Below are 25,210 nucleotides of genomic sequence, written 5' to 3'. Positions count from 1 at the left end.
TTTTAACTATGTATTATTTCTAGCTTATACAACGAATCACTGTAAAGTAACTTTTCTTTTTTATTCTTCTTTTTGTATCTAAGATTTATCCCTAAGAAATTGGTACCTAAGATGGTGCCATAAGAGGCAACATTCTAAACTTTTCACTGTACTCCTGAACTTCTGGATTTGAGTATACATGACAGTAAAGGATTTTCTATTCTATATTCTGATCTGTAATAAATATGTTAATATGTAAACAACAAGCACATTCTACGGATTTGTTTATTTCTTGTAGAAATATGAAATTTTTGATATTAAATAAATTTAGGTAAAAAAAACTTTTGTTAAAAATCCAAATATTTTACATATGTCAAGAACAGTTTGCTTATTGCTTACCTGAAGATATTAAAACAATTAAGGATATAGTTTGCTTTAAAAACCTTATATGATGCCATTGTTATTGAATTGAGTGCAAAATGCAGGTTCATAGCAAAATGAAATTCAAACGAGGATAGTTTTTTTTTCATTTGCTGTTAGCAATACAGTTAATGAGTATAAAACAAGTTTTTGTATTAATTCCTGATGTTGACATTTCTACTAAGATTAGTGAATGGAAAAATATATCTCGGGAAATTCAAACCAAGTACTTGCATAAAATATAAACTTTCAGGTCATTATGTATTTCACTTTTGTTAACATATTTAAACAAAAGTGGCCAAAACTTAACTATTTTTCAGTTTCCCATAACCTTGACATGTGCAATCACAAATCATCAGGCTTTCTATATTTGGACCAGTTGAGATCTGGCAGGGGCTTTAACAGTGACCTGGAACATGGAACTCTTCATTTATATCACATTCCAGAATTCTGTAGAAATATTGCTAATAGCTCCAGCACTCCGCATCAATGAATGTGCAAGCAAATTTAGGGCTAATCATTTTTACTACAGATGACATTTTTCAATATGTTTGTTGCAGGGGAAATCAGTCCAACTTGATGTGAGATAAATGGATGTGCCTACAGACATAAGCAATCAGGCGACATATCTGGAGTGTATTTACTCAATCTCTTCCGAGAAATGAACACTAGGAAGTTCTATGTCTGTTTTCAGTGTCTTTATTTGAGCTATATTGACAGCTGTGTATTCTCTTTCCAAACCCTACTGGTTGAACATTTGCTTTCAGCACATTTATTTTTGAGGGTAGCTTCTCAGTCACTAACCTTAGTTTATACAGCTGGAATGTATCTATTGGATTGGTTGTTTAGACTGAGTTATGGCCCTGTTATCATCAGTTACTCTTATTTATATCTACAGTCAGCTGTCATAAGAAAGATACCAAAGTACAGTGCATTATTCACTAACAACCTGAAAACCATAAGTTCAAGTTACAACCTGAACTGTTAACTAATCTGCTTTTGTTCCGTGTTGATATGTTTAGTTGGTGCGCATCTGCCATGAAATTTGTCTCAACTTGGTTGTGTTGTGTAATGTCTTTCATTTCTAAAACTAAATTGAATTGTAATGCATTTGATTACAAATTTTGGCAGCCAAAGATAAAAATTCTGATTTTTGGTTATTTGAGTACATTTATTCTGTGACAATCACCTGGGGAGGTGATTCCCTCTCTCTGTCGTTGTGAAATTGCAAATGTGAGTTTGAACAATTACCCTGATTTTAATTCTCCTTGACTGGCAGAAATGAGGTAAAAACAATGACTGCAGATGCTGGAAACCAGATTTTGGATTAGTGGTGCTGGAAAAGCATAGCAGTTCAGGCAGCATCCGAGGAGCAGCAGGCCTAGGGTTTAATTAAAATGAGGTCAGACATTAACCCACATTCTCCTCGTCTAGGTGGGTAGAGCAGTGATGGTTTCTCAGGAAGCATTTGCCACTGGGAGCCAAAGGAGATCCAACAGGTAAGTTTTAAAATTTGCAGTTTTAAATGCCTAAGCTGAGCTGCACTGAGCTCCCTCCTGTCTCCATGATGGCCTTCTGAGTCACTGTTTCAGATCAGAAAACAGCCCAACCTCCCCAGATGGCCTCTGGACTCCATCCACACCAGCTAACGGCAAGGAAAGTAAATAGCATTGATGGTGAGGACAGTGATTGTCAGGATTTTTGGACTGTTAGTATACAGTATTGGGAAGAGCAGGAGTAGGTCAGATGAAATATTCTTGTATTTATTCTTTACTGCTTTCATTCTTCTTTACGGTTCACCCTATTCCACTGCTACTTCTTTCTACCCAGGTGGTTGCCAGAGCTGGAGCTGCTGGATAGAAATATTGAACAGCCTGCAGCAAATGAAAAAACAATTAGAGACCTGTCTGGCAGAGCTCGTCCAGAACATTCCAGGCAGTACTACGGTTGCTGGAGTGCACTGGCGGAATGCTTTATGTAAATTTGTGTAGCAGCCTGCTTTCAACATAGTAACTCTGCAGCAATGCCTGGGTTCCCAATCTAGGTCACAAATCTGCTTGGAAGGGATATTTCTTACCATCAAGTAGCTTCTGAAATGCTAGTGTGGGCTGAAAGAAGGTTGCATAGAGGACTGACACCGAATCAAATAATCATAGCTGCTACTGACAAAGACATTCATTTGAAATTGAAAATCAGTTGCACATTAAGGGATCAGCAATCTTTTTTACCAAGTAGAAAACCAGAGTGGGCAGTGTGAATGCAGCATATAATTATTATGGCAAAGACAGCAACAAAGACTGATCTTCATGTTACCTCATCCTGTGTTACTTGGTCCTATCGAACAGCTGGGTTGATGGGAAAGTGCATTGATTCTGAAACCCCACTATTTTTCAGGTTGCCACAAGAGTTAATGACTTAACCAAAGCAGAGGATAGAGGGTAATAAAACCTGGGAAACACAGTTCAGTAGCACCAGACTACAAGATTCAATATGATGGTCCTTTTGGCTTGCCAGAACTTTCTATCCTTCACTCTCTTTGTTCCAGATTCTTTTCAGTTCTTCACAAAAGACACAGGTGTTTGAGATACTACCTGCAATTCTCTTAGTTACTAGTTAAAGGCCAAAACTTAAAGGCAACTAGTAAGAGAAGATAACTGGCTTTCTTCAGAGTTTGTGTATTTCAACGGCAGAGAGTAATGCACCGAATTCCCTTCCAGACATCTGAAGGCTTCTCCTCGTATCATTCACACCCACAAGCTGTTCAACTACCCAGGAACCAATCAAAGGGACGTTGTCAGACTGATGACCACCAACATCCATGACGGTCACAATTGTACAATCCAATTAGCTGCTGGCTGGCAGCCGAATCTCTTTGTGCATATACAAACCCGGGGCCTATTTGCCTACATCCCCCAATGCTTACAAAGCAACAATTAAACACAACTGTGATGAATTTCAGTAACTTCTTTTTAAATGTGCTGCAATTCCTTCCATAATCTTAGGTTTTAAAACAATCAGTTTCTGTATTTAAGACTACAGTCAAAAATACAGAAAATATATGGGCAGCACGGTGGCACAGTGGTTAGCACTGCGGTGTCACAGCGCCAGAGACTCGGGTTCAATTCCCGCCTCAGACGACTCTCTGTGTGGAGTTTGCACGTTCTCCCCGTGTCTGCGTGGGTTTCCTCTGGGTGCTCCAGTTTCCTCCCACAATCCATCAATGTCCAGGTTAGGTGAACTGGCCATGCTAAATTGCTCCTAGTGTTAGGTGAAGGGGTAACTGTAGGGGAATGGGTCTGGGTGGGTTGTGCTTTGGCAGGTCGGTGTGGACTTGTTGGGCCGAAGGGCCTGTTTCCACATTGTAATCTAATCTTAAAAAAAAATGATTAGAAAATAAAATAAATGACACAGTAAACAGAAAATGGTCAGGTGCCACTGCTATGTGGAATAATTCAGTGGCATAAAATTTAAGAATCACAGTGACCTTGGCAGCCATGGGCAGTACAGCCTATGCCCAGATTTGAAGCTTGAGCTATTGCTGTGGAAGGTGCCCGAATTCTTGTCATTCTCTTTGGTCAGGTTAAAATGTGAAAAGTGGTTCTTCAAAGCCAGTTCTGTGCAGGATCCTTTTTCATTCTCTTGTACGATTCCTACTGGCTGCTATGTTCTATGATACTGCTCCTTCTCCTCCAGCCCCCAAGGTGACCTAACTAGTCACTTACGATGTAAAGCAATGTTTGCAATGCAGCCAGATAGTCCAATACCAACACAAAGTTGTTCCCAGAATTTTCAAATTAATGGAATGGAGAAATAGCCAAATAATGTGCAGATATTGATTATTGGGACAGGATAAACGACAACCAATATATTTGGAGATGAAGAGCCTATTAAATAACACTCCTGCTGACTGTGAGCCACTTGAATTGCTCGGCAAGTTTATCATGTGATAAGTCTGGTGGTCGATGTGATAAAGGTTTCGAAAATATTATTATCATTTGGAAATTTGTTTTCAAAGGTGGAGGGAAAATAAATGCTAGTTTTCAGTTCTGTGAACGTTGCTTGAGTTCATTTTACAAAGATCAGAAATCTTGGGCAGTGAACTCAAGGTACTCTTCCAAGAAAACATGTGAGTTAAACTAAATGACTCAATTATCTACCTGGGAAATTTATTGCTGTACGTTTACAATGCTGAATTTTATGATCCACCCAGAAACAAAGGGTCAGGGGCCAATAGTAGGTTGATTTCAGTTTCAACCTGCAAGAGGGCAGTTTGGTTTGCAGCAATCTAGGTTTTCAGAGCTGGAATAACAACCTGAACAGCTTTTTAGTAATTTGAAGCAGAGATTTTCTTGAAGTTCATTAATGAAATTGTTGGTGTCTGCATTTCTCAGGGGAGACTGTAACAAAAAGAATCACATCTGGTATAGAGTGTCACTAAAAGGAAATGCTTGCAACCTCATCAGTTGGTAAGAAATTAAAGAGTAAAGATAAGAAATGAGTGATATTTCAATAGGATTGAATGACTGTAAGGTTTGGGATGACGTGGGGGTGGTGGCATGGTGGCTCAGACGTTGGCACTGCTGCCTTATAGCACCAGGGACCCGGGTTTGATTACACCCTCAGGTGACTGTTTAAATGGAGTTTACACACTGTTTGCGTGGGTTTCCAGTGGGTGTTCTGTTTTCCTCCCACAGTCCAATGATATGCAGATCAGGTGGATTGGCCATAGTGTACAGGGATGCGCAGGCTAGGTGGATTAGCCATAGGAAATACAGAATCTGGATGGGTTGCATTTTGGAGGGTCAGTGTGGACTTGATGGGTCAAATAGCCTGCTTCCATACTGTAGGGATTCTATTCTCTACATAGCTGAGAAAAAAATGAAATTTTATTTAAACTTTCACTGTTTATATTAAGATCTTCCTAAATTGCGATATGTATATATGTGTGTGTGTGTAAAACTTTTGTGTAATATACCTAACCACCACAATAGCCTATCTGCAAAAATAAAGCTTATGGTCTATCAAACCAGGTTTCATTCTGAGATTTGTCTTCTCCAGTATTATCATTAGCTGGGATCATAACAATGTTGGGACTGTTATTTGGAAATTAGTACAGGGAGGTACTGGATGCAAAACAGCAGTGCTGCTGTGACGTTTATTGCACAGACTAAATTTGAAAATGGCTTTGGTTGCTGCTAAGATTTTTCTGGGAGTAGAAGATCTAACAGTGGAGCATTCAAAGTCTTTAACTAAGGCCACACTGAGAACGTCAGAATTTATATTGAAGATAAAAATAAAAGCAGGAATTCGTAAGGACGTGATGCTTAATCTGATTATCCAGCATTTAGCAATAAAAGGAGTGAAACCCAAAATTGACCTATCACAGCTAGAATTAACTAAGGTTTAGCTAGAAATGAATTAAGATTTGTAAGAAAAAAAGGAAAACAATGGAACCAGAAGAGAACTAAAAGAAAAAGAATTAAAAGGGAATAGAAAGGAAAAGAACTGGAAATAAGGAAGCTTGAAGTGGGAAGTGAGGTTGAAGGAAAAGAAAAGGCAATGGAAATTTTTTAAAAAGCTTGAATTTTAAAGAGTGAGAGAAATCAGACAATATGACCTATGTAGAGAATAGCTTGCACCCCTGGCTTTTGAACAAGTTATTATTTTTTCTGGCATGTCCCTGATGTTAAAGTTAGGTGAAAGTGAGAGTTTTACTGGGATACAGGGCAAAAAAAGACAACAGTTAGGGAGTATTTGTCCAGCTGGATTTTTTCAGAACTATCATGACAAATAGAATACCAAAGTCTAGACAGTTGGGAGTTTGAAATTCAGTTCAATGTGACTTGGAGGAGAATTTTGTTTTGATATAGGTTCAGAAGGAAGTGGATTTTAAGATGAAAGGAGAATGTGAGTGCAAAAGGATACAAGTGGTCAGAGATAGCCAACTGAGATGATTGGAATAGAGAGATCACTTGAAGTGAAGGAGTCATGAAAATAGTTAACTCACTTTAACAATCCTAACTTATTTTGCTATCTACACTGTTCATTTCAAGTGAAGACAATTATTATAGAGCCATACAACATGGAACAGACTCTTTAGACCAAATCATCCGTGCTGGCTAGACATTTCAATCTGACCTAGTTCCTTTTCCCAGCATTTAGCCCACATCCCTTGAAACTCTTCCTCTTCATATACCCGTCCAGATGCTTTGTAAATGTTGTAATTGTACTGGCCTCCTGCACTTCATGTGATAGCTCATTCCCTCCATGCTTTAAACTTCCTGTTTTATTGTCTATGTGCACACTTTAGAACGTTGAACATTGAACAGTACAACACACTAATGGGGCCTTTGGCTCACACCGTTGTGTCAAACATGACACCTAAACTAAACTAATCCCTTCCGCCTGGCCCTGCTCAATATCCCTCCATTCCTTGCATTTAATTTTAATTTGATTAGTTGCTTGCTGATGCCTGGAGATTCTTTTGATTTGGCACCAGATTCAATTTACCATCAGAAAGAGAGAAACCAATGTCCTAAAAATCACTAGAACATTATTAGATTCCCTCCAGTGTGGAAACAGGTCATTCAGCCCAACAAGTCTACACCGAACCTCTGAAGAGCAACCCACCCAAAACCCTTTTCACTCTGACTAATGTACCTAACACTATGGGCATTTTAACATGGCCAGTTCACTTAACCTGCACATCTTTGGACTGTGGGAGGAAAGCGGAGCACCCGGAGGAAACCCACGTAGACACAAGGAAAATGTGCAAACTCCACACACACAACCTCCGCCCAAGGTTGGAATTGAACCTGGTGCTGTGAGGCAGCAGTGCTAACCACTGAGCCACCATGCCGCCCCAATTATGCAAAGATTCATTTGAATTTGAGTGCTGTTGATTCGCCAATTATTCCTTGATGGTCTTGTTTTATGGTGCTCCTGTGAAACATCTTGTGATATTTCACCAGGTTAAAGTTGCTATATAAATGCAATAATTCAAAATGTCAGTTTATATATATGTGCAAGTTGTCAGTGTTAACTATGAGAAACTTGGGATAAAGTTTAGAAGTGTGTTAAAGAATAAAAATATTAAGAGAGAAGCTAAAGGAGTGAAACGAAATGTAAGAAAGGTTGCACCAAGAATATGGTGTGAGATCCAATTTATTAAAGGCCACCTATCCTCCTTAATCTGTTGGAGCAAGCATATATGTCAACGTTTAATCAGTCAGGGATGGTTTGTAAGGGTCAAGGTATCACCACAAGGTATCAGCCAAATTTCCATCAAAAGCAGGATGTCAATGTAATTGTCCACAATATGACAATAAATGGCAAGGACCTTGTTTCCAGGTGCATAGAGATTATGGAGGGAAATGCAGGTGCAATGACTGAAAATATGCTCAATCAATCAAAAGGGACAACAATATATGGTGCAAGCTGGATAGGAAGGAATTTCAAGATGAGCCTGTAGCATCTACATGGGATTGTCCTTGAGATGATGATATTCATGAACATAAGACAGCAATTCTCCTGTTCCCTGGATGCTGCCAGACCTGCTGCGCTTTTCCAGCAACACATTTTCAGCTCTGATCTCCAGCATCTGCAGACCTCACTTTCTCCTCATAAGACAGCAATGGTGAGTACCTGAATGGGGACAGTGGCAGAATATCAAAAGTGACATAAAGGGAGTTGTAAGCTAATGCAAGGTAAATTCAAGTCTAGGACAATCAGTGTGCTGATTAAGCAACAGAAACAGAAGTAGAGTTGAGAGAAGGATCAGGAGGTGACACAAGAAGGTTAAGAAAGGTAAAAGTAATCGACCTGAGTCAGAACCTGTTTCTAAAAAACACATAAATGAACACGGGGCATAGCTCATGTTAGGATGGATAGAACCTGGCTGTCTACTCTCTACCCTCTGATTATAATGTGAAGCTGTCCAAATGTAAACTCAGGAGTCTTCTGTACAATGAGATTGGCATGTATTGGCAAATAAGTCAGCTTGGAAATTGAAAGTCTAGATTAGAGTGGTGCTGGAAAAGCACAGCAGGTCTGGTAGCATCTGAGGAGCAGGAAAATTGACGTTTCTGGCAAAAGCCCTTCATCAGAAATCATTCCTGATGAAGGGCTTTTGCTCGAAATGTCGATTTTCCTGCTCCTTGGATGCTGCCTGACCTGCTGTGCTTTTCCAGCACCACTCTAAGCTAGACTCTGATCTCCAGCATCTGCAGTACCCACTTTTGCCTTGGAAATTGAAAGATTAATCAGTGCTGGGATTCAGAAATAACTTTGGAGGCCAAGGGTCCCTAAGAACTGTTTGAGATGCTGAATATTTGTGGACACCATACTGAAGTTTGTCCATTGGAAAATGACCACGTGAGATGTATGGAGAGTTGAATATGAGCCAGCATAGGTTGGATCCGGATCCAAAGGAGGTGTGAAATGGCCTTAGGGATGTTTCAGAGCAGCTTGATGAATTTGCACAAACATTGACACCTATATCCCATCTGTCAGTCTGATACTGGCACTGATTTGTGCCCCATCTGTCAGCTAGGCTGGCATTGAGTTACTACCCAGCCTTTAGGCTAAACTAGCATTTCACTATTCTGAACTGTCAGAGTAGAGATGATATTGTACTACTTGGTGAGTCCGAATGGAGCTGATGAACCTCAATCTGAGTGAGTTACAGTTACTGTATACTGCTACTTCCGCTATTTGATGGTAAATGTGACATAAAAACATAAGGTGACAAGGAATAAGGAAAAATAAGGTTTATGTTGATATTTCACTGAGCTCATTGTATGCAGAAGTAAAATACTGAGCTCATTGTATGCAGAAGTAAAATACACCTTTCATATACATGTATGCATTGGTACAAAGAGGAGTGATCATGTTAGAAGCCACTGCTAATCTAAAAAAAACTGCATGCCACTTACTTGCTTAGAGATTGTAGAATAATATACAATGTTGCTGCAAAATTGAACATAAGAAACTAAACCATGCAAACAGACTGTTAGCACGACTATTAGAACAACTAATTTCCAGTACCTTACAGATATGAGTCCTCTAGCTGCTAGAAAATGTGCCCATCTCTGCTATCATTTGCGGAGGTCTCATCTGCTTTCTGTACCATTTGCCTGATTTGCAAAAGACTTATTTTTAAATATGATTTGGAGATGCCGGTGTTGGATTGGGGTGTACAATGTTAAAAATCACACAACACCAGGTTATAGTCTAACAGGTTTAATTGGAAGCACACTAGCTTTCGGAGCGACGCTCCTTCATTAGGTGATTGTGGAGGGCTTGATTGTAATACAGAATTTATAGCAAAAATTTGCAGTGTTATGTAACTGAAATTATACATTGAAAAATTCATGTATACATGCATACATTCATGTAGAACTCTGAGCTCAAAAACTGCATGAATTTATGTAAAACTCTGTTATCTCACTTTTTAAATTAGAATCAATCTAAACATCAGGTCATAGACAGAGAACACAGGGGGCTAACACCTTCAACATATTGTCTAGCTATCACCATTGTTAACAGCTAACCCGAGAATGCAACTTTTAAAAAAAGGGTTTTGTGATTTACACATGAAAGAAGTGAAACTATCACTGTATTCTAACAGATGAAAGGCTTAACAGACAATCAATTTTTCAATGTATAATTTCAGTTACATCACACTGCAAATTTTTGCTATAAATTCTGTGTTACGATCGAGCCCTCCACAATCACCTGATGAAGGAGCGTCGCTCCGAAAGCTAGTGTGTTTCCAATTAAACCTGTTGGACTATAACCTGGTGTTGTGTGATTTTATTTGTAAATATGTTTTATCTGTGCCTCTGATGAATGGATTATTTGCCATAAGTGAACATAAAGCATTTTATGATTATTTAACAGGATTTAATTAAGTTTCCCCGCCTCCACCCTGACCTCCCAACAGTTAATGTAACACCTTCACGACAACCCTAGTTATATGATTTGCCAAGATACTGATCCAAGAGTAGTTCAGATAAAGACAGACCCAATAGTTCCACTCAATGCTGTTGGCAGTGTCGAAAGAATCAAAACCCATTTCTCCCACACCCATCTTTGAATCTTGCATTCAACTTCCAAATGTTAATTGCTGATGACTTGGATTGTTACCCAGAGGTTCATTAATTTAGTAATCAAGGTAATCAACAGAAACCTGGGCAGTTTTGCAGTTCGTTATGATAACCTCGCATAGTGACAAACAAGATTCAAATCAGGGTGCAGCTCTGGGAAATTGAGGCTACACTATTGTGGTAATGACAGTTATGTAGAATTAGCAACTCTGGTTGATTGTATTATTGAAAGCAGCCTGCATCACATGACTTCCCATCTCATTCACCAAAGCCCACTTTTCCACACAGATTCTCCAGGCATACTGCCTTTTCATCTTTCCACTTGGATAGAAGAATCACACATCTACCCATAATGAGGAATATATCCCAGGACTGTTCTGTCCACAAAAAAATAGGATAAATCTAGCAGGGAAAATTCAGGTCATTCTACTCTTCATCATCAGCAAAATGATGGAAAGTATCACCAACAGTGTTATTAAGCAGCATCACCTCCTCAAGAGCAGTCAGGGATGGAAAAGTGCTGTGTTGCCAGCGATGCCTACATCTCATAATGAATGAATGTCAAGTCACGTCACCATAGTCTTATTAGACCATAGGATTGCTCTCTCATTGAAGAGAGACAACTAGTGGTGATTTAACTTGAGAGCAGGGAAGGGGTTGAGAAGGAGAGTATTCATGGTAATTTCAGCTAGTGCAGGAATTGAACCAGCCAACTGAGCTTAACCAAACCCCATGAATGAATGAATTATTCAAAGACTTGGAGGTTTTCCAAATACACTGGAATGCCAGGGTACTTGTCCACTGACCAAAGTCTCTTGACTCAAGGTGACTTAACGTCTCCTTCCACCCAACCCGTAAATGTACTGACCTCTGAAGCTGCTTATCTCAACATAAGCTTGACAGTTTTACTTAGACACTGGCAAGGAAGTGTCAAAACTTGCCAGGTTTCTATTTATTATAAACTTCTGCCAACCATTAAAGGAATGGTAATTGTTTAAATCAGTATCAATGACATCTAAAAATAATCAGAAATTCATGGATCGGCCAATCCATGAATATTTTCTGATTAACCTTTAAAAAAATCTTCTGAAAGAATGAAACAAAAACAGAAGTTGCTGGAAAAGTTCAGCAGGTCTGACAGCATCTGTGCACAGAAATCAGAGTTAACGTTTTGGGTCTGGTGATATTTCCCCAGAACTGGAGCAATCGCTGAGGAATGTGATGTGGCTGTTGGAAATGGGTTTTCTCAAATACTTGGTCAAACACAAAGGTGTGACAGTGAAATTAATGTCGATGAAAAAGAAAAGAGCTTGGGATGGAAATCCGGCTGGAGAGAGGAGCAGAACTTCTTCAAGGTGGGCATGTCTGGCAGAGGTGTAGCAGCGAGTTAATTACAAAATAAAACCGCAAGAACTGCAGATGCTATAAATCAGAAACAAAAACAGAAGTTGCTGGAAAAGCTCAGCAGGTCCGGCAGCATCCGTGAAGAGAAATCAGTGTTAACGTTTTGGGTCCAGTGATCCTTCCTCAGAACTGAATGTATGAATCCTGGTATCAATGCACTAACATTTCAAGACTCATGCAGAAGGTGATTTGGTTGTGAATATAGGAGATATAGTTAGTTGGTTTGCAGATGACACCAAAGTTAGTGATGCAGTGAACAGCACAGAAGGTTACCTCAGAGTACAACGGGATCTTGATCAGATGGACACATGGACAAGGAGTAGCAAATGGAGTTTAATTTAGATAAATGTGAGGTGCTGCATATTGGAAAGGCAAATCAGGCAGGACTTATACACTCCTGGGGAATGTTGCTGAACAAAGAGACCTTGGGGTGCAGGTTCATAGTTCCTTGAAAGCGGAGTCACAGGTAGATAGGATAGTGAAGAAAGCCTTCCTTGCCTTTATTGGTCAGTGCATTGAGTAAAGGAGTTGGGAAGTCATGTTGTGGCTCTATAGGACATTGGTTAGGCCACTTTTGGAATACTGTGTTCAATTCTGGTCTTCCTGCTATAAGAAAGATGTGAGTCTTGAAAGGGTTCAGAAACGATTTGCAAAGATGTTGCTAGGGTTGGAGAGTTTAAGCTATAGGGAGAGGCTAATTTGACTTGGGCTATTTTCCCTTATAGATGTTATAAAATCATGAGGAGCATGGATAGGGTAAATAGACAAGGTATTTTCTCCAGAATAGGAAAGTCCAAAACTAGAGGCATAGGGCTAAGGTGAGATGGGAAAGATTTAATAGGGATCTAAGTGGCAACGTTTTCACGCAGTAGGTGTGTATATGGAATGAGCTGCCAGAGAAAGTGATGGAGGCTGGTACAATTACGACATTTAAAAGGCATCTGGATGGATCATGAATTGGGAAGATTTGGAGGGATATGGGCCAAATGCTGGCAAATGGGATGAGATTAATTTAGGATATCTGGTTGGCATGAACAGTTGGACTGTACATCTGTATGACTCGATGACTCTAAGTGTATTTGCATAACGTATTATTTGTCTGCATGCACTGCATGATAGTGTGATAGAGATTTCTGTCTGTGATCTTCAAATTTCTGCTCAGATTTAGACGTATTTACCAAGGGAAATGGAGGAAGAGAAAATATAGAAACATTTATTTCCATTTTAATTCCAGGTTAATTTTTTACAGTTTGACACCAAAGCAATTTAGAAAATCAGGGGTCTATTCAAAATCTACAAGTTGACACCTGACTGAAGCAGTTCTGCTAGTTGTTAGTCAGTGCTACTTAACTTCCTGGACAAATCCACAGGGACTTTGCAATCTGGTGGGGTCATGTCCAAGTTAGGGAGAATCTTAATTTTCCTTATGGGACTTGGAAAAAGTCAAAGCTCCTGCCCATCCTGGCACCACAAAGTCTGTGAGAAAATATAATTGTTTGGGCTTCTATTGTCACAATAAAAACACTGGCTTTTGTTCAAATTGCCAAGGTGAAACTGTAATCTTTCTGGATGATTTTACATGCTAAGCCAGTTAAAATCAGCAACCATCAGCTTCTGAAATTCCAAGTCTGATAAACTTTTACTAAATGAGCAAGTTTGGGTTGAAGTGGAATGAAATTGATAAAATGCAGAATTTTGGCTTTGGTGTGGAGGAGCAGAATTTCCTGATTGCAGTAATGTGCCTGTTCTCCATCACAATTCTTGGCCATTTTTCTGTAGACGAGATCAATTTTTCTGCAGACGAGAAAAATACCTAAATTTAACTGGTGTGTAGTTTGTTAAGTCAGTTAAAAGGCCAGTTAAGACCATTGATGAGAGGCCAACTGGAGGTTTCCAATCAGCCTATGGCCCTCCTACAACATTGGGAACATGTATGATACTTGGAGGTACAGCATACCAGTAATTTCAGTGATCCATGATCTCTTTGCACATCTCCCCTTGACCCCAGCAGTCAGCAGCTATTAGCAGTGTTATGTTGAAAGTTCTAGGAGGCACTCTCTCTCTCTCTCTGACTGCAGCAGCAGACTGTATCTCTTATATTTTCTTCACCTTTCAAAGCCCACCAGACATTTTTAATTGGATGTGAACAACTGACCAATGTGTATCCTGGAGAAATTTAAGAGAGGAAAATAAATAAATGTGAGCAATAGGATGGAAATTAATCGACAATATTATTCCATAGAGTTCAGTGGCACCTTGGAAATTCTGTTTGATTTCATATTGTGTTTAATATTTATAATTTTTTGTAGATTGCTTTTGTAAAACATTTAATTGAGTACTGTGATAACAACAACAGTTGTTCAGGCTTATTGCTTTGTTGTTTTGAATCAGTGGAAAAATATGTTTACCACAAAAGTAATTAGCCTGACACTGGCATTAGCTCCAGAACTAATCTGACCTTCAGGGGAGTTCAAAATGGCCTTCTAGTCTCAGCGAAGTTAGCAACCAGTCCTCCTGTAGCAGCTGGGTTTCATCTGTGCAGCTATCAGCAGGAAGGAGGATTGTGGAAACCCTCTTCTGACTGTGCTGTAGAATCATGTGACACATGGAAATGGTAATTTTAGCAATTACTGTCAATTTGGAGCAGTGATGTTCTCAGATCCTCCGTAGTATAATCCACCCGAGACTAACAACCTTCCATCGAAGGAGGCAACTTGGACCTCAAATTTCTAAAAATGTGTCTTTTTATGAGAAAAAAATTTATAAATAATTTCTTTGTTGTTTGTTATGATGGTATTTTTCCCATTTTGAATGTTACAAGGGGCTGGATTTTCGACAGTAGAAAAGCTCTATGAACGTTAAAAAATAATACAAGGGTACTGTATGCAGAAGCCCCACCCTTATTTCTGACATCTAATTTTTGCCTATGGATCAAGATGGTGGGGCAAGACTCACGCTGGAGGGTAATTTGAACTTAATCCTGAGCTAAAATTGACCCCTTTTTGGCTTCTTTATTATCTACCATCCAGAAGGGTAAAGACAACAAATACATGGGAGTAACATCATGTACAAGTTCCACTCCAAACCACTCACCATTGTGACTTGGAAATATGTCACCATTTCTTCAGCATCACTGAGTCAAAGTCCTCTAACTTCTTCAATAGCAGTGTTGTACATGCCTTTATGCATGGATTAGAGCACTTCACATGGCAGTTCACCACCATTTTCTCAATGCCAATTAGGGATAGGCAACATATGCTGTCCTTACCAGCAACACATCCATCCCATGACCGAATAAAGAAAAGTAAATGTGCCAGCTGTGAGATGTGGGTGTGAATTGTTAGATAGGCATTGTGATTGATAAAGAAATTTTGGTCGGTGTATAATCATCTTGTTATGAGTTCGCAGTGTGTAAGGTCAATGGTGCAATTGTTGGGATAAGGCATTTACAGACTTTCACTGACTTTGACCATTTGTTTAAAGTCATGGAAATTATTACAACGTTGCATCCAGGATATCAGGGAAAGATACATGGCATTGACCTCCACAACTGTATGGTTCTAATGCTGTCTGAGAGTTTGTCTGAAAGGCTTTTGATGCCCTGTGGTAGGTGACATGATTTCACTAAACCTTGTCTACGACAAAGGTCTCCACCACAACAGAAGAAAATCTTGTACAATGACATCTGGCACCTATCTCATCCAAAAGCTGAAAATTAAATTTATGTCATGTTGATTAACTTGAACTTGTGTTAGCATCTGATGGTTTTGTGTCCGCTTGGGGTATACTCACTTCAAAGGCGCTCAACACTGATTGAATACAATAATCATTTAAATGACAAGGACATATAAAGTTTTCAAGCCGGTTACATCAGAAATGGTATTGTTACCCCACTATTGTCATTAGAAAAGCCTTTCTTTGCCTTCTTCTTTTTCCATTACCTTCCTCTCCTGAATGCATTGAATCCATGCCAGGCTGAATGCCCAAAGCTCCTGGATGCTTCTATTACTTTCCATCAGTGATTACAGTTTGTTGTGAGCAAAAATTGTGTGTTTAAATGGAATAATCATCTGTATGGGGCTAATCTCTAGCTTGTCCTGACTTGACATTGACACATGAGCACTTTGAAAATGGGTTGCTGGAGAGTAATTAATAGCAGTGATATTGTTTGATTTCCCTTACCTACACAGGGATTACTCAAGTTAACATTTTACTTATTAATTTAGGAGATGTGATTATTCAGGCCAGGCCAATATGTATTTCCCTCCTGTAACTGACCTGGAACAAGTGGCTGTTTAGAGTCAGCCACATTACAACTCTCTCAATAAAATATTTGTGGTTATAAGATTTTCAACTTGCTGTATTCATTAGTTCCAGGCCTATTGGTGACTAGTGGGGTCTTTCTATCACTGGCAGATTCTCTGACAAGTGCAAGTGAAGGTATGGCTGCTGCTGGGGAGATTTTGACCCATCCTTCTTCTCCTTTTCTCTTTTATAATATTTTTCATTAAGTTTCAAGTCTGTAGCACTCCTGATGTAACATCTCCAGGCATCATGATCCATGGTCAATGCTTTCCATTGGCAATGATCAATATGGCACACAGAGGGGACATCTTCAGGCAGTCCTTGAAACAATTGGATGGAGTCCCTCTACTCCATTTATCACTGTTCAGCTCTCCTTACAATACATCTTCAGCAAGTGATTGTTGTAACCCAGTCAATACAATTGATTTCACAGGACAATGGTCTTGATACTGATGATGTTGGCCATGGCCAGGGCTTCAGTGTTTTGATATGGTCTTGCCTGTGGATCTTGAGGCTGCTGCAGAGACAGTACTGGTGAAAATGATCTAGAAGATTTATATTGTTCAGAATGCATGACTCAGTGCCATACAAAATGGTGGTGAAGACTGCAAATTTTGCATACTTTGTGTTTAATCTGTGCTGCAACACTGTGGTTGGTCCACTCATTTGTAGGGTCTGTCAACTGCTTTAATCATGTTGTTATGAATTCTCAGTGTGTGAGGTCAATGGTGCAATTGTTGGGATAAGGCATTTACAGATGCATTCACTGATGTTGACCATTTGTTTGAGGTCATGGAAATTATTACAACGTTGCATCCAGGATATCAGGGAAAGATACATGGCATTGACCTCCACAACTGTATGGTTCTAATGCTGTCTGAGAGTTTGTCTGAAAGGCTTTTGATGCCCTGTGGTAGGTGTCATGATCTCATTAAATCTCCTCTACAACAAAGGTTTTGATTTTAAAAGTCTACTGTTAATTTCTTTGGCTATGGTGGGATCAAATGAGAAGATACTCCTGATTCCTGTGAGCCAGAAGAACACAGTCATCAGCAAAACAAAAATTATGGATGAATTTTACATATGTCTTTGTGCGATCCTGAAGATGCCTGAGTTTGAAGAGATTTTATCAGTTCAGAAACATCTGTAAACTCCCTCCTTAAAGTCTTCCTTTCCTGCTGCAGCATTATTTTGAACAAGGAGATGAATAAAATCAAGGCCAGCACATATCCCTGCTTCATGCTGTTGGAGATTCCAAAGTGACTCAAGAGGTCACTGGTGTGTGTAACTTACTCATACTGATATTCATAAAGCTGCTTTATCGTCGCTAGGGACCCAGATGGGCATCTGAGGTTTTCAAGGAATTTCCAAAGTCCATCTGTGCTCAAATTCTTGTGTACCTTGATGAGGTCTACAACACTTTTCCTGCATTTGTCTGCTAACAAATACCATGCCTGTGGTGCCTCTTCTTTGAAATTACTAACTTATTGGGAAGTTGTCTTCCATATTAGTAGTTGAAACTTTATTGCTGGAACAGCACAGCAGGTCAGGCAGCATCCAGGGAACAGGAGATTCGACGTTTCTTCAGAAAGGGCCTGTGCCCGAAACGTCGAATCTCCTGTTCCCTGGATGCTGCCTGACCTGCTGTGCTGTTCCAGCAATAAAGTTTCAACTTTGATCTCCAGCATCTGCAGACCTCACTTTCTCCTTCCATATTAGTAGGCACTAGCATTTGAAACTGGGTGACTTTTTCTGCAATGGTAGACAGTAACCTGTTCTGATATCTTCTAGCCAAGATCTTCTCAGTAGTAGAAAGGACAGTGATCCCATGATATTAGTTTTTGTACAAGCTGATGATAACACCATCATGAAAATCTAGTGAGATCCTGTCCTGTTCCCAGCAGACCATCAAAAGTACATGGAGCTTGGTCCTTCGGGTCCAGTCAGCATCTTTTAAGCTTCAAGTAAAATTTGGTTTACTCAAGTAGCTTTATTGCTGTTCATCTGTTTGATGATGGTTACAGTTCCCTCCAGAGTTGGGCTCTAATCTAATTCTTTTTAGACAGGCTGTCATTGAATGTGACTGACACCTTAGTATCATGACTGTGCACTTGGCACTGAAGAGTATTTTGTGATTTGATATACTTTAACTTAATAGTTTCTTAATACAACTGTTAGAACACTGATTGTAATGAATTTTCAATTGATGATTCTTGCAGGAACTGAGATCTGAAGATGTCTTTCATTGGTCAGACTCAATGTCTTTGTTGATGAGGAAACTTGACCAGCTGAACATGGACATTGAGGATGCACTTAGTTCCAGTTCATCTCCTGCCAGCACCCCTGCTACCAAGAGACGTCAAGATTTTCAACAGCCAGTAAGCGATCCTTATATTCCTTTTATTGTGTCTGATCTATTCAACATACACAGCAAAACAGGGTGGCATTGGGTAATGTGAAATGTGTTTTCAAACAAAAACTAAATGGAAGCAAATCTTAAAAGAAAAACAATCAAATGCTGACAGTAAACACCTAGTCAAATATAGTTCTGATGAAGGGCTGTGACTGCAATATTAACTTGTCACTTCTCTTCATAGATGTTATGCCTGACTTTGTTCAGACTATTTATTTGTCATTAATTTTTCAGTTTATTTTATCGAGCTGCTCCTCAATGCTTTTTATTTTTGTCATGACTGCATTGATAACAGATGGTATGAAATCTGTGGTGTTTATTAGTTTTATACTAAAAACATAACAATACTCCTTCATTCATTCTCAGCCATCAATATGCACTCAACATACTTAATCATTAGTGCTTTGGTCCATTTTAATTCCAGGCGGATTTTGAACAGATGGTAATGAGATAAATTATAAAGCAGCTTACAATTAACTCTCTTAATCTCTTCTTTGGATCAGTGTACATAATAGTTAATACCTTTATCTTAAAAATTAAGCAACTGTGTTCATGCAAATTGTTGTCATTTTTGTTGCTGTCATTGCCCAATGGTTCAGTTGGGAGTTTGGCTGAAGTGTTTAGCTTGACTATTTATTATAGCCTGTTAAATGGAAACTGCTCAGTGTCACTTTAAGAAGTCTAGTGGTGAACCAAACTTGTCAAGAGTTGTACTGTACTTAACCACTGGGTACTGTACCAAAACAGTCTACTTCTATAACTGATTTCAAGCAGTAGCAGTGGGAAGTCACTGATCTAGTGAATAAATTTATCGCCTGTTGTGAAGATATCAAATGAAGTTGTGATATAGTGATGCATGTTTGCAGCTGATTAGTGAGCCAATTTCAAATTACTGCAGATTAGAAAGATAAATTTAATGACATTATTGGACTTAAATTGTTGTGATTTCCAACTTAAGGAGGAACAAACTCCGAACTGAACTTTTAGCCTTACCTTTCAGCCAAACGTCTTTTCATTTAACTAAGCAGGAAAATATATTTGCACTTTGAAAAATAAAAGAGTAGCCGAATGATGGCAGCAAAATTGAAAGGTCAAATCCATCGATCTTACATCTGTAGTCCAATTTGGCAACCTAGATTCATCATTTCAGTATATCAAGAGTTAATGCTAATTTTAAAATTTGAACAATACACTCCTTAGTTTTGGTTTTTTTGAAAGCAATATTATCCATCAATGAAATATCATTATAATTGATAATGTTTGGTACAGTACCTCACCTCCATGTATAAATTGCCTTCAGCATCATTTAGATCCAACCTGAAGGTAATGTTGAGCTTGTTAAGAGGCACTCTTATTACAGTTCTCTGAGCACATTTTTTAAATTGCTCATCGGAAGTAAGTGTTGGTGACAATGGCTGCATTTGAAATTCACCCCAAAATGTTGCTGAGAAGATAACAGTGAGGTATTGCTTTGAGGTACTGCAGTTGTGGCGTAGTAAAACACAGTGCTAATAGAGGAGCTTTTTTGATTGAATGGCAATAAAGAAATTGTGATACAGTTTCAGTTTGCAATCATCTCTTGGAGGAGAACATGCAGGTGGTGGTGTTTCTAGGCATCTATAGAAATAACATGAACTAGGAGCAGCAGTAGGTCATTCAATCCCTCAAAACTTCGCCACCATTTTTTAAGATTATGTGACTTCAATCCCATTGTCCTCCCTGGTCCTGATAAACTTTGATTATTTTTTTCAGTCTAAAATCCATCCACCTGTGCCTAAACTGATATAACTCCTCAGAGGCCAGTATCCCATCACCAAGTCACCCTTTATTTACAATTGGAGAGTCCTCGACACTGCTCCAGCTTCCTCAGAGCCAGGTCTCAGAGTGAACAGAACCTCTGACACTCCTGTTTATAATTGTCAGCAAGGGCTCCCTGATTGGGGCTATTAATTTTGTCCAATCAAGAAACTCATATTCTGTGATATCCACCTGGCTGACCTTGTTAAAATCACCACATTAACGATGTTCAATTATTCTGTCTCCACTATTCCGGAAGACAATTCCACAGATTATGCCTCAATGAGGGAAAACTCTCCTCATCGTCATCTTCTCTAGGAAAAGCCAACTTCTTAAACTTTCTAATGTCTCATTCTTCTAAACTCCAGTGGATACAAGCCTAACCTTCCCTCATATGATAGACTTTGTTAAGAACATAAAAACTAGGAGCAGGTGTAGGCAATTCAGCCTCTCAAGCCTTCTCCATCATTTAACAGGATCATGGAGGATCTCCTGTTGGCCTCAACTTAATTTTCCTGTCTGTTCCTCATAATCCTTTAATCCAAAGCTAATGAAAAATCTGTCAACTTCCTCCTTAAATTTATTCAGTGTCCTGGCATCCCCTGCACTCTTGGATAGTGAATTCCACAGATTCACGACCCTTTGAGAGAAGTAATTCCTCTTCATCTCTGTTTTAAATCTGCCAAACCTTTGCCTATTACTATTACCTCTCAGATGAGATTGCTGTAGAAGGAAAAACATCCCTTGTAGCATCTTACATACTTCAATTAGATCTCCTCTCAACCTACTAAACTCCAGCAAGTATAGACATAAACTTCTCAATCTCTCCTCATACGATAAGCCTTTCATCTCTGTAATTAATTTCGTCAAAATTCTCTGTACTGTTTCAGATTTAATTATGTCCTTTCTTTATGACCAAAAATGTACACAGTCTTCTAGATTTTGTGTTACCAATGTCCTGTATACTTGGTAGTAAAGTTTTCCTACTTTTATAACCTACTCTCTTACAACAAATGACAGCATTCCATTTGCCATCCTAATAACTTGCCTGACCTTCATATTAATGTTTTGAGATTCATTTCAGGAAACCTATCTATACGTCAAGTTTCTGTAATTTCTCTTATTTTAAGTAATATTGTTCTTGCCAAAGTGGACAAGATTACATTTTTAAACATTATACTCCCTCTGCCAACTCTTTGCACAATCTCTTAACCTATCTATATCCCATTGCAGAATCCTTTTGTCCCCTTCACACCGTAGTTTCAAAACAGCTTTGGACCATCAGTAAATTTGACAAACTGGTTCCTTCATTCAAGTCATTGACAAACATTGTAGATACCTAAGATCCCAGTGCCTGCACAACTCTACTTGTTACATCTTGCAAACACAAAAATTACTTATTATACCTATTGTTTCCTGTTAGGTAACTAATCCTCTATCCATACTGATACATTTCTCCTGACAACATGAGCTCTTATTTTGTTGAATAATCTTTAATGTAGCATCTTGAAAGGAGATTATCTGGAAATTCAGATGCAACACATCTGCACATTCTCCTTTATCCATAGCACTTGTTATTTGATAAAAGAATTCAAACAAATTGGTCACACATGATTTCCTTCTCACAAAACCATGTTGACTCTATCTGATTACAGAGATATTCTAACCGCCCTGCTAAAACCTCCTTAACAATAGATTCCAGTGTTTTACCTATGATAGATGTTAGGCTCATTAGCTTGTAATTTTCTGTTTCTTTTAAGACATAAGAATTATATTTACTATTTACCAAACTGATGGGAGCCTTCTAGGGAATTTTAGAAAATCAACCCAGCATGTTATCCTTCTTCTGCAGGGTGACAGGGGTCATAAGTTTGGAGAACACTGTTGAAGTAGATTTGGCAAGTTGCTAAATAATGCAAGTAGACAGGTCTCCTGAACAAGTGCTTAAGCAGCACTGAGGGCAAGCAGAGTTATAGTGTCATGGGTTGGGGCAAGTGAGGGAAAATGTACATGCTGTGGTGAGAATGGTAGAGCACGAGCCTTGGTGGGAGAAAAGTGCTGTGCTCAAGATAGAGTGAATATAATATTTTGAAGAGATGATTGTAGCACTTAATCCTGGGGGAGTGGAGAAGTCATTGACCATCATCCTACAGGCAGCTGGGTGGTACCCTTGGACCAGTTTAGAATGGTCTGGTGTCATGGCCTCCACTGCTGATCCTATGTCAAATCACTGCATTACCATGTCCTGCAGGATCTCCTGCACAGCGAGATGATGACTTCCCCCATCTGTCATGTTTGAGGCATACATCAGGAACCATGCTGACAGCTCCAGACTAATAGTACTTGTTCGGTTTTTAAAGATGGCACAGGTGCAAGGGATGTCAGTAGCAAGTTGTTTTGGGAGTGGCAGATGGTAAGATGAGGCTGAAACCTGATGTGAGAGATGCTATAGGGGTGGGCTAAGTAGATAATGAGACATGTTTGGATACAGAAATAACGTCCACTAGGCCTTTCAAATCCCTACAAAAACTCAAAGTAACTTGGACTTAGCCAAAACAATGTTACATTCAACCCATGATTTTATGCCCTCCTCTATTCCTTATTGATTACAGATCGATTCCCCAGTCTGGCTGTAATGGTAGAGTGAGGGTTCTGCCTGACCATGAGGTTGCAGATTGTGGTTGAATGTAATTCTGCTGCTGCTAATGACTCTCATGATGTCCAGTTTTAAGCAGCTAGATTTGTTTTGAATCTAAAATCCCAGCTTAAAAGACTAAAAAAACCCAGCTGGTTTGAAGAGACGCAAACTTAACATGTCAGGTCAAGTGATCTTTATCAGAACTGAAGAAAGATAGAAATGTAATTTTGTTTATTTCTTTTTATTTAATTTGCAAGTCTTCTCTTATTTCTTTCTTTATCTCTTCAGATAGTTTTTTTTTGTAACTGACGTTGATGTTTCGTCTTCACTATTCCCATTTCTACACTGTTTGGCTGGTAGATCATGTATTCCTTTGCTGCTATGCTCCTCATGCTGTCTGTTGCAGATTCTCCATTTTGCTCTTCCTGCCTCACCCTGCAACTGACTTAGAAGCTCTTACATTTCAGCATTTCCAGCTCTGATTAAAAAGCTCTGCACCCGAAATATTTCAGTGAAAATTATGGCCTTGTGGCAGGGACAGCAGGGGTGGGAAGAGGTGGGATGAGCATGTGAAATATATATTGCAGCATACTCCAACATCCTGCTCACCCCCACCCTACCGTCGGCTCAGATCCTGTAATACAGAGGGTGGGTAACATGCCTCTGCTCACTCATCCTTAGAATCCACCGAGCCTTTAAAATGATAATTAACCCTCAACTTTCCACTGCTGCCGTAAAAGGCTGGCAGTGGAATGCAAGCAAAATGGAAAGACTTTGTTTAAATAGATTCGATGAAAAGACAGAAAGGAAGGAGGGCATATGTTCTTTGGTGGGGGAGGGGGCAGGATGTTTCAATTTCACTGTTTCATCAAGATGTTAATCCTACGCCCCCAGCTTTCTTCCAAAACCCAGTCTCGAAGCCTAAAAACCCAACCCTCATGCCCTATCACCCTACCTTTTATGCCTGATCCCTTCCAACAGAAAGCTTCCAGGAGGCAAACAATTTTGACCCTATGCTTGTTTAGACTATCTGCAGCATGTTATTACTGTGGCATAGCCTTTATAAGATTGAACCCATCAACTCTACTTCTCTCTAGAGTTGCTGGCTGACCTTCTGAATTTTCCAACATTTATTGTTCTTTTTATTTCAGATTTTCAACATCCACACCATTTAGTTTGAGTGTTGGTATTCCTGAATCCATTTAGCATAATAGGAGTGCCAACTGACTTCTCAAATATTAATGTGGACCTCTCTCTACACCTTCTCTGCAGCTAAAACAATGTAATCTGCACTCTGTTATGCTACCCTGATGCACTTTTTATGGTACGATCTGCCTGTATAACATGCAAAACAACATTTTCCACTGTATGTCATTACATGTGATGACAATAAATCAAACTCAAACTCAATATGATGGAGACATGCTCAGTAACAAGACTGAACTCCATCATCACAGAGACTGAGAGGTTATCACTTCTACCAGTACTGTCATGAAAGATGCATCTTTAAAATATATTTTAGAGAAGGCAAGGTCAACTAGACTCTTCCATCTTGTTGATTCAGTCGCCACCCAACCAGATCCAGCCTGACAAATATGTGCTGTGGATTTATGCAGAGTGGCATGGTGCCTCACAGCGCCAAGGACCAGGGTTTGCATCCAGTCTTGGGCAACTGTCTGTGTGGAGTTTGCACATTCTCCCCGTGTCTGCATGGATTTCCTCCCGCAAGTTCAAATATGTGCAGGTTAGGTGAATTGGCAATGCTAAATTTCCCATACTCTTCAGGGATTTGTAGGTTAAGTGCATTAGTGAGGGGAAATGTAGAGTAATAACGGTAGGGGAATAAATCTAGGTGGGTTACTCTTCAGAGGGCCCCTGTGGTTTCCTTGGGCTGAATGGCCTGTTTCCACACTGTAGGGATTCTATGACATGGCCAGCTCTAGTAGCAATGATGCTATCAAGCCACTCACTGTGAAGGACATTGTGGCCCCCATCCAGAGATCACTCAGAGCACTTGCTGCCCTTAGGTCAATGAGACCTGTAAACCTGTGGTGTCCTTTTAACTCATAATGAAACTATTTGCTAACCTGGAAATATTTTCTAGATGTTGATGCATTGTTGTACACAACAACAATATTACATCATGCA

At 39.4% G+C, this 25,210-nt stretch overlaps 1 protein-coding gene across 1 annotated transcript in view; it reads left to right on the top strand.

Annotated features, from left to right (window-relative positions):
- The window catches only part of stard13b (StAR related lipid transfer domain containing 13b), a 550,394-nt gene that overhangs the window by 156,288 nt on the left and 368,896 nt on the right, over positions 1-25,210 (top strand). The window contains exon 3 of the mRNA XM_087988237.1: positions 18,434-18,592. Coding sequence (XP_087844363.1) covers positions 18,434-18,592 — 159 coding nt within the window. The remainder of the gene's footprint in view (positions 1-18,433; positions 18,593-25,210) is intronic.

This window comes from Chiloscyllium plagiosum, unplaced genomic scaffold (genome assembly GCF_037043375.1).
Source record: "Chiloscyllium plagiosum isolate Xiang-an unplaced genomic scaffold, Cpla_swu_hap1 HiC_scaffold_6, whole genome shotgun sequence".
NCBI lineage: Eukaryota > Metazoa > Chordata > Chondrichthyes > Orectolobiformes > Hemiscylliidae > Chiloscyllium > Chiloscyllium plagiosum.
The sequence above is the reverse complement of the archived record's forward strand: the minus strand, read 5'-3'. Positions and strand labels throughout refer to the sequence as shown.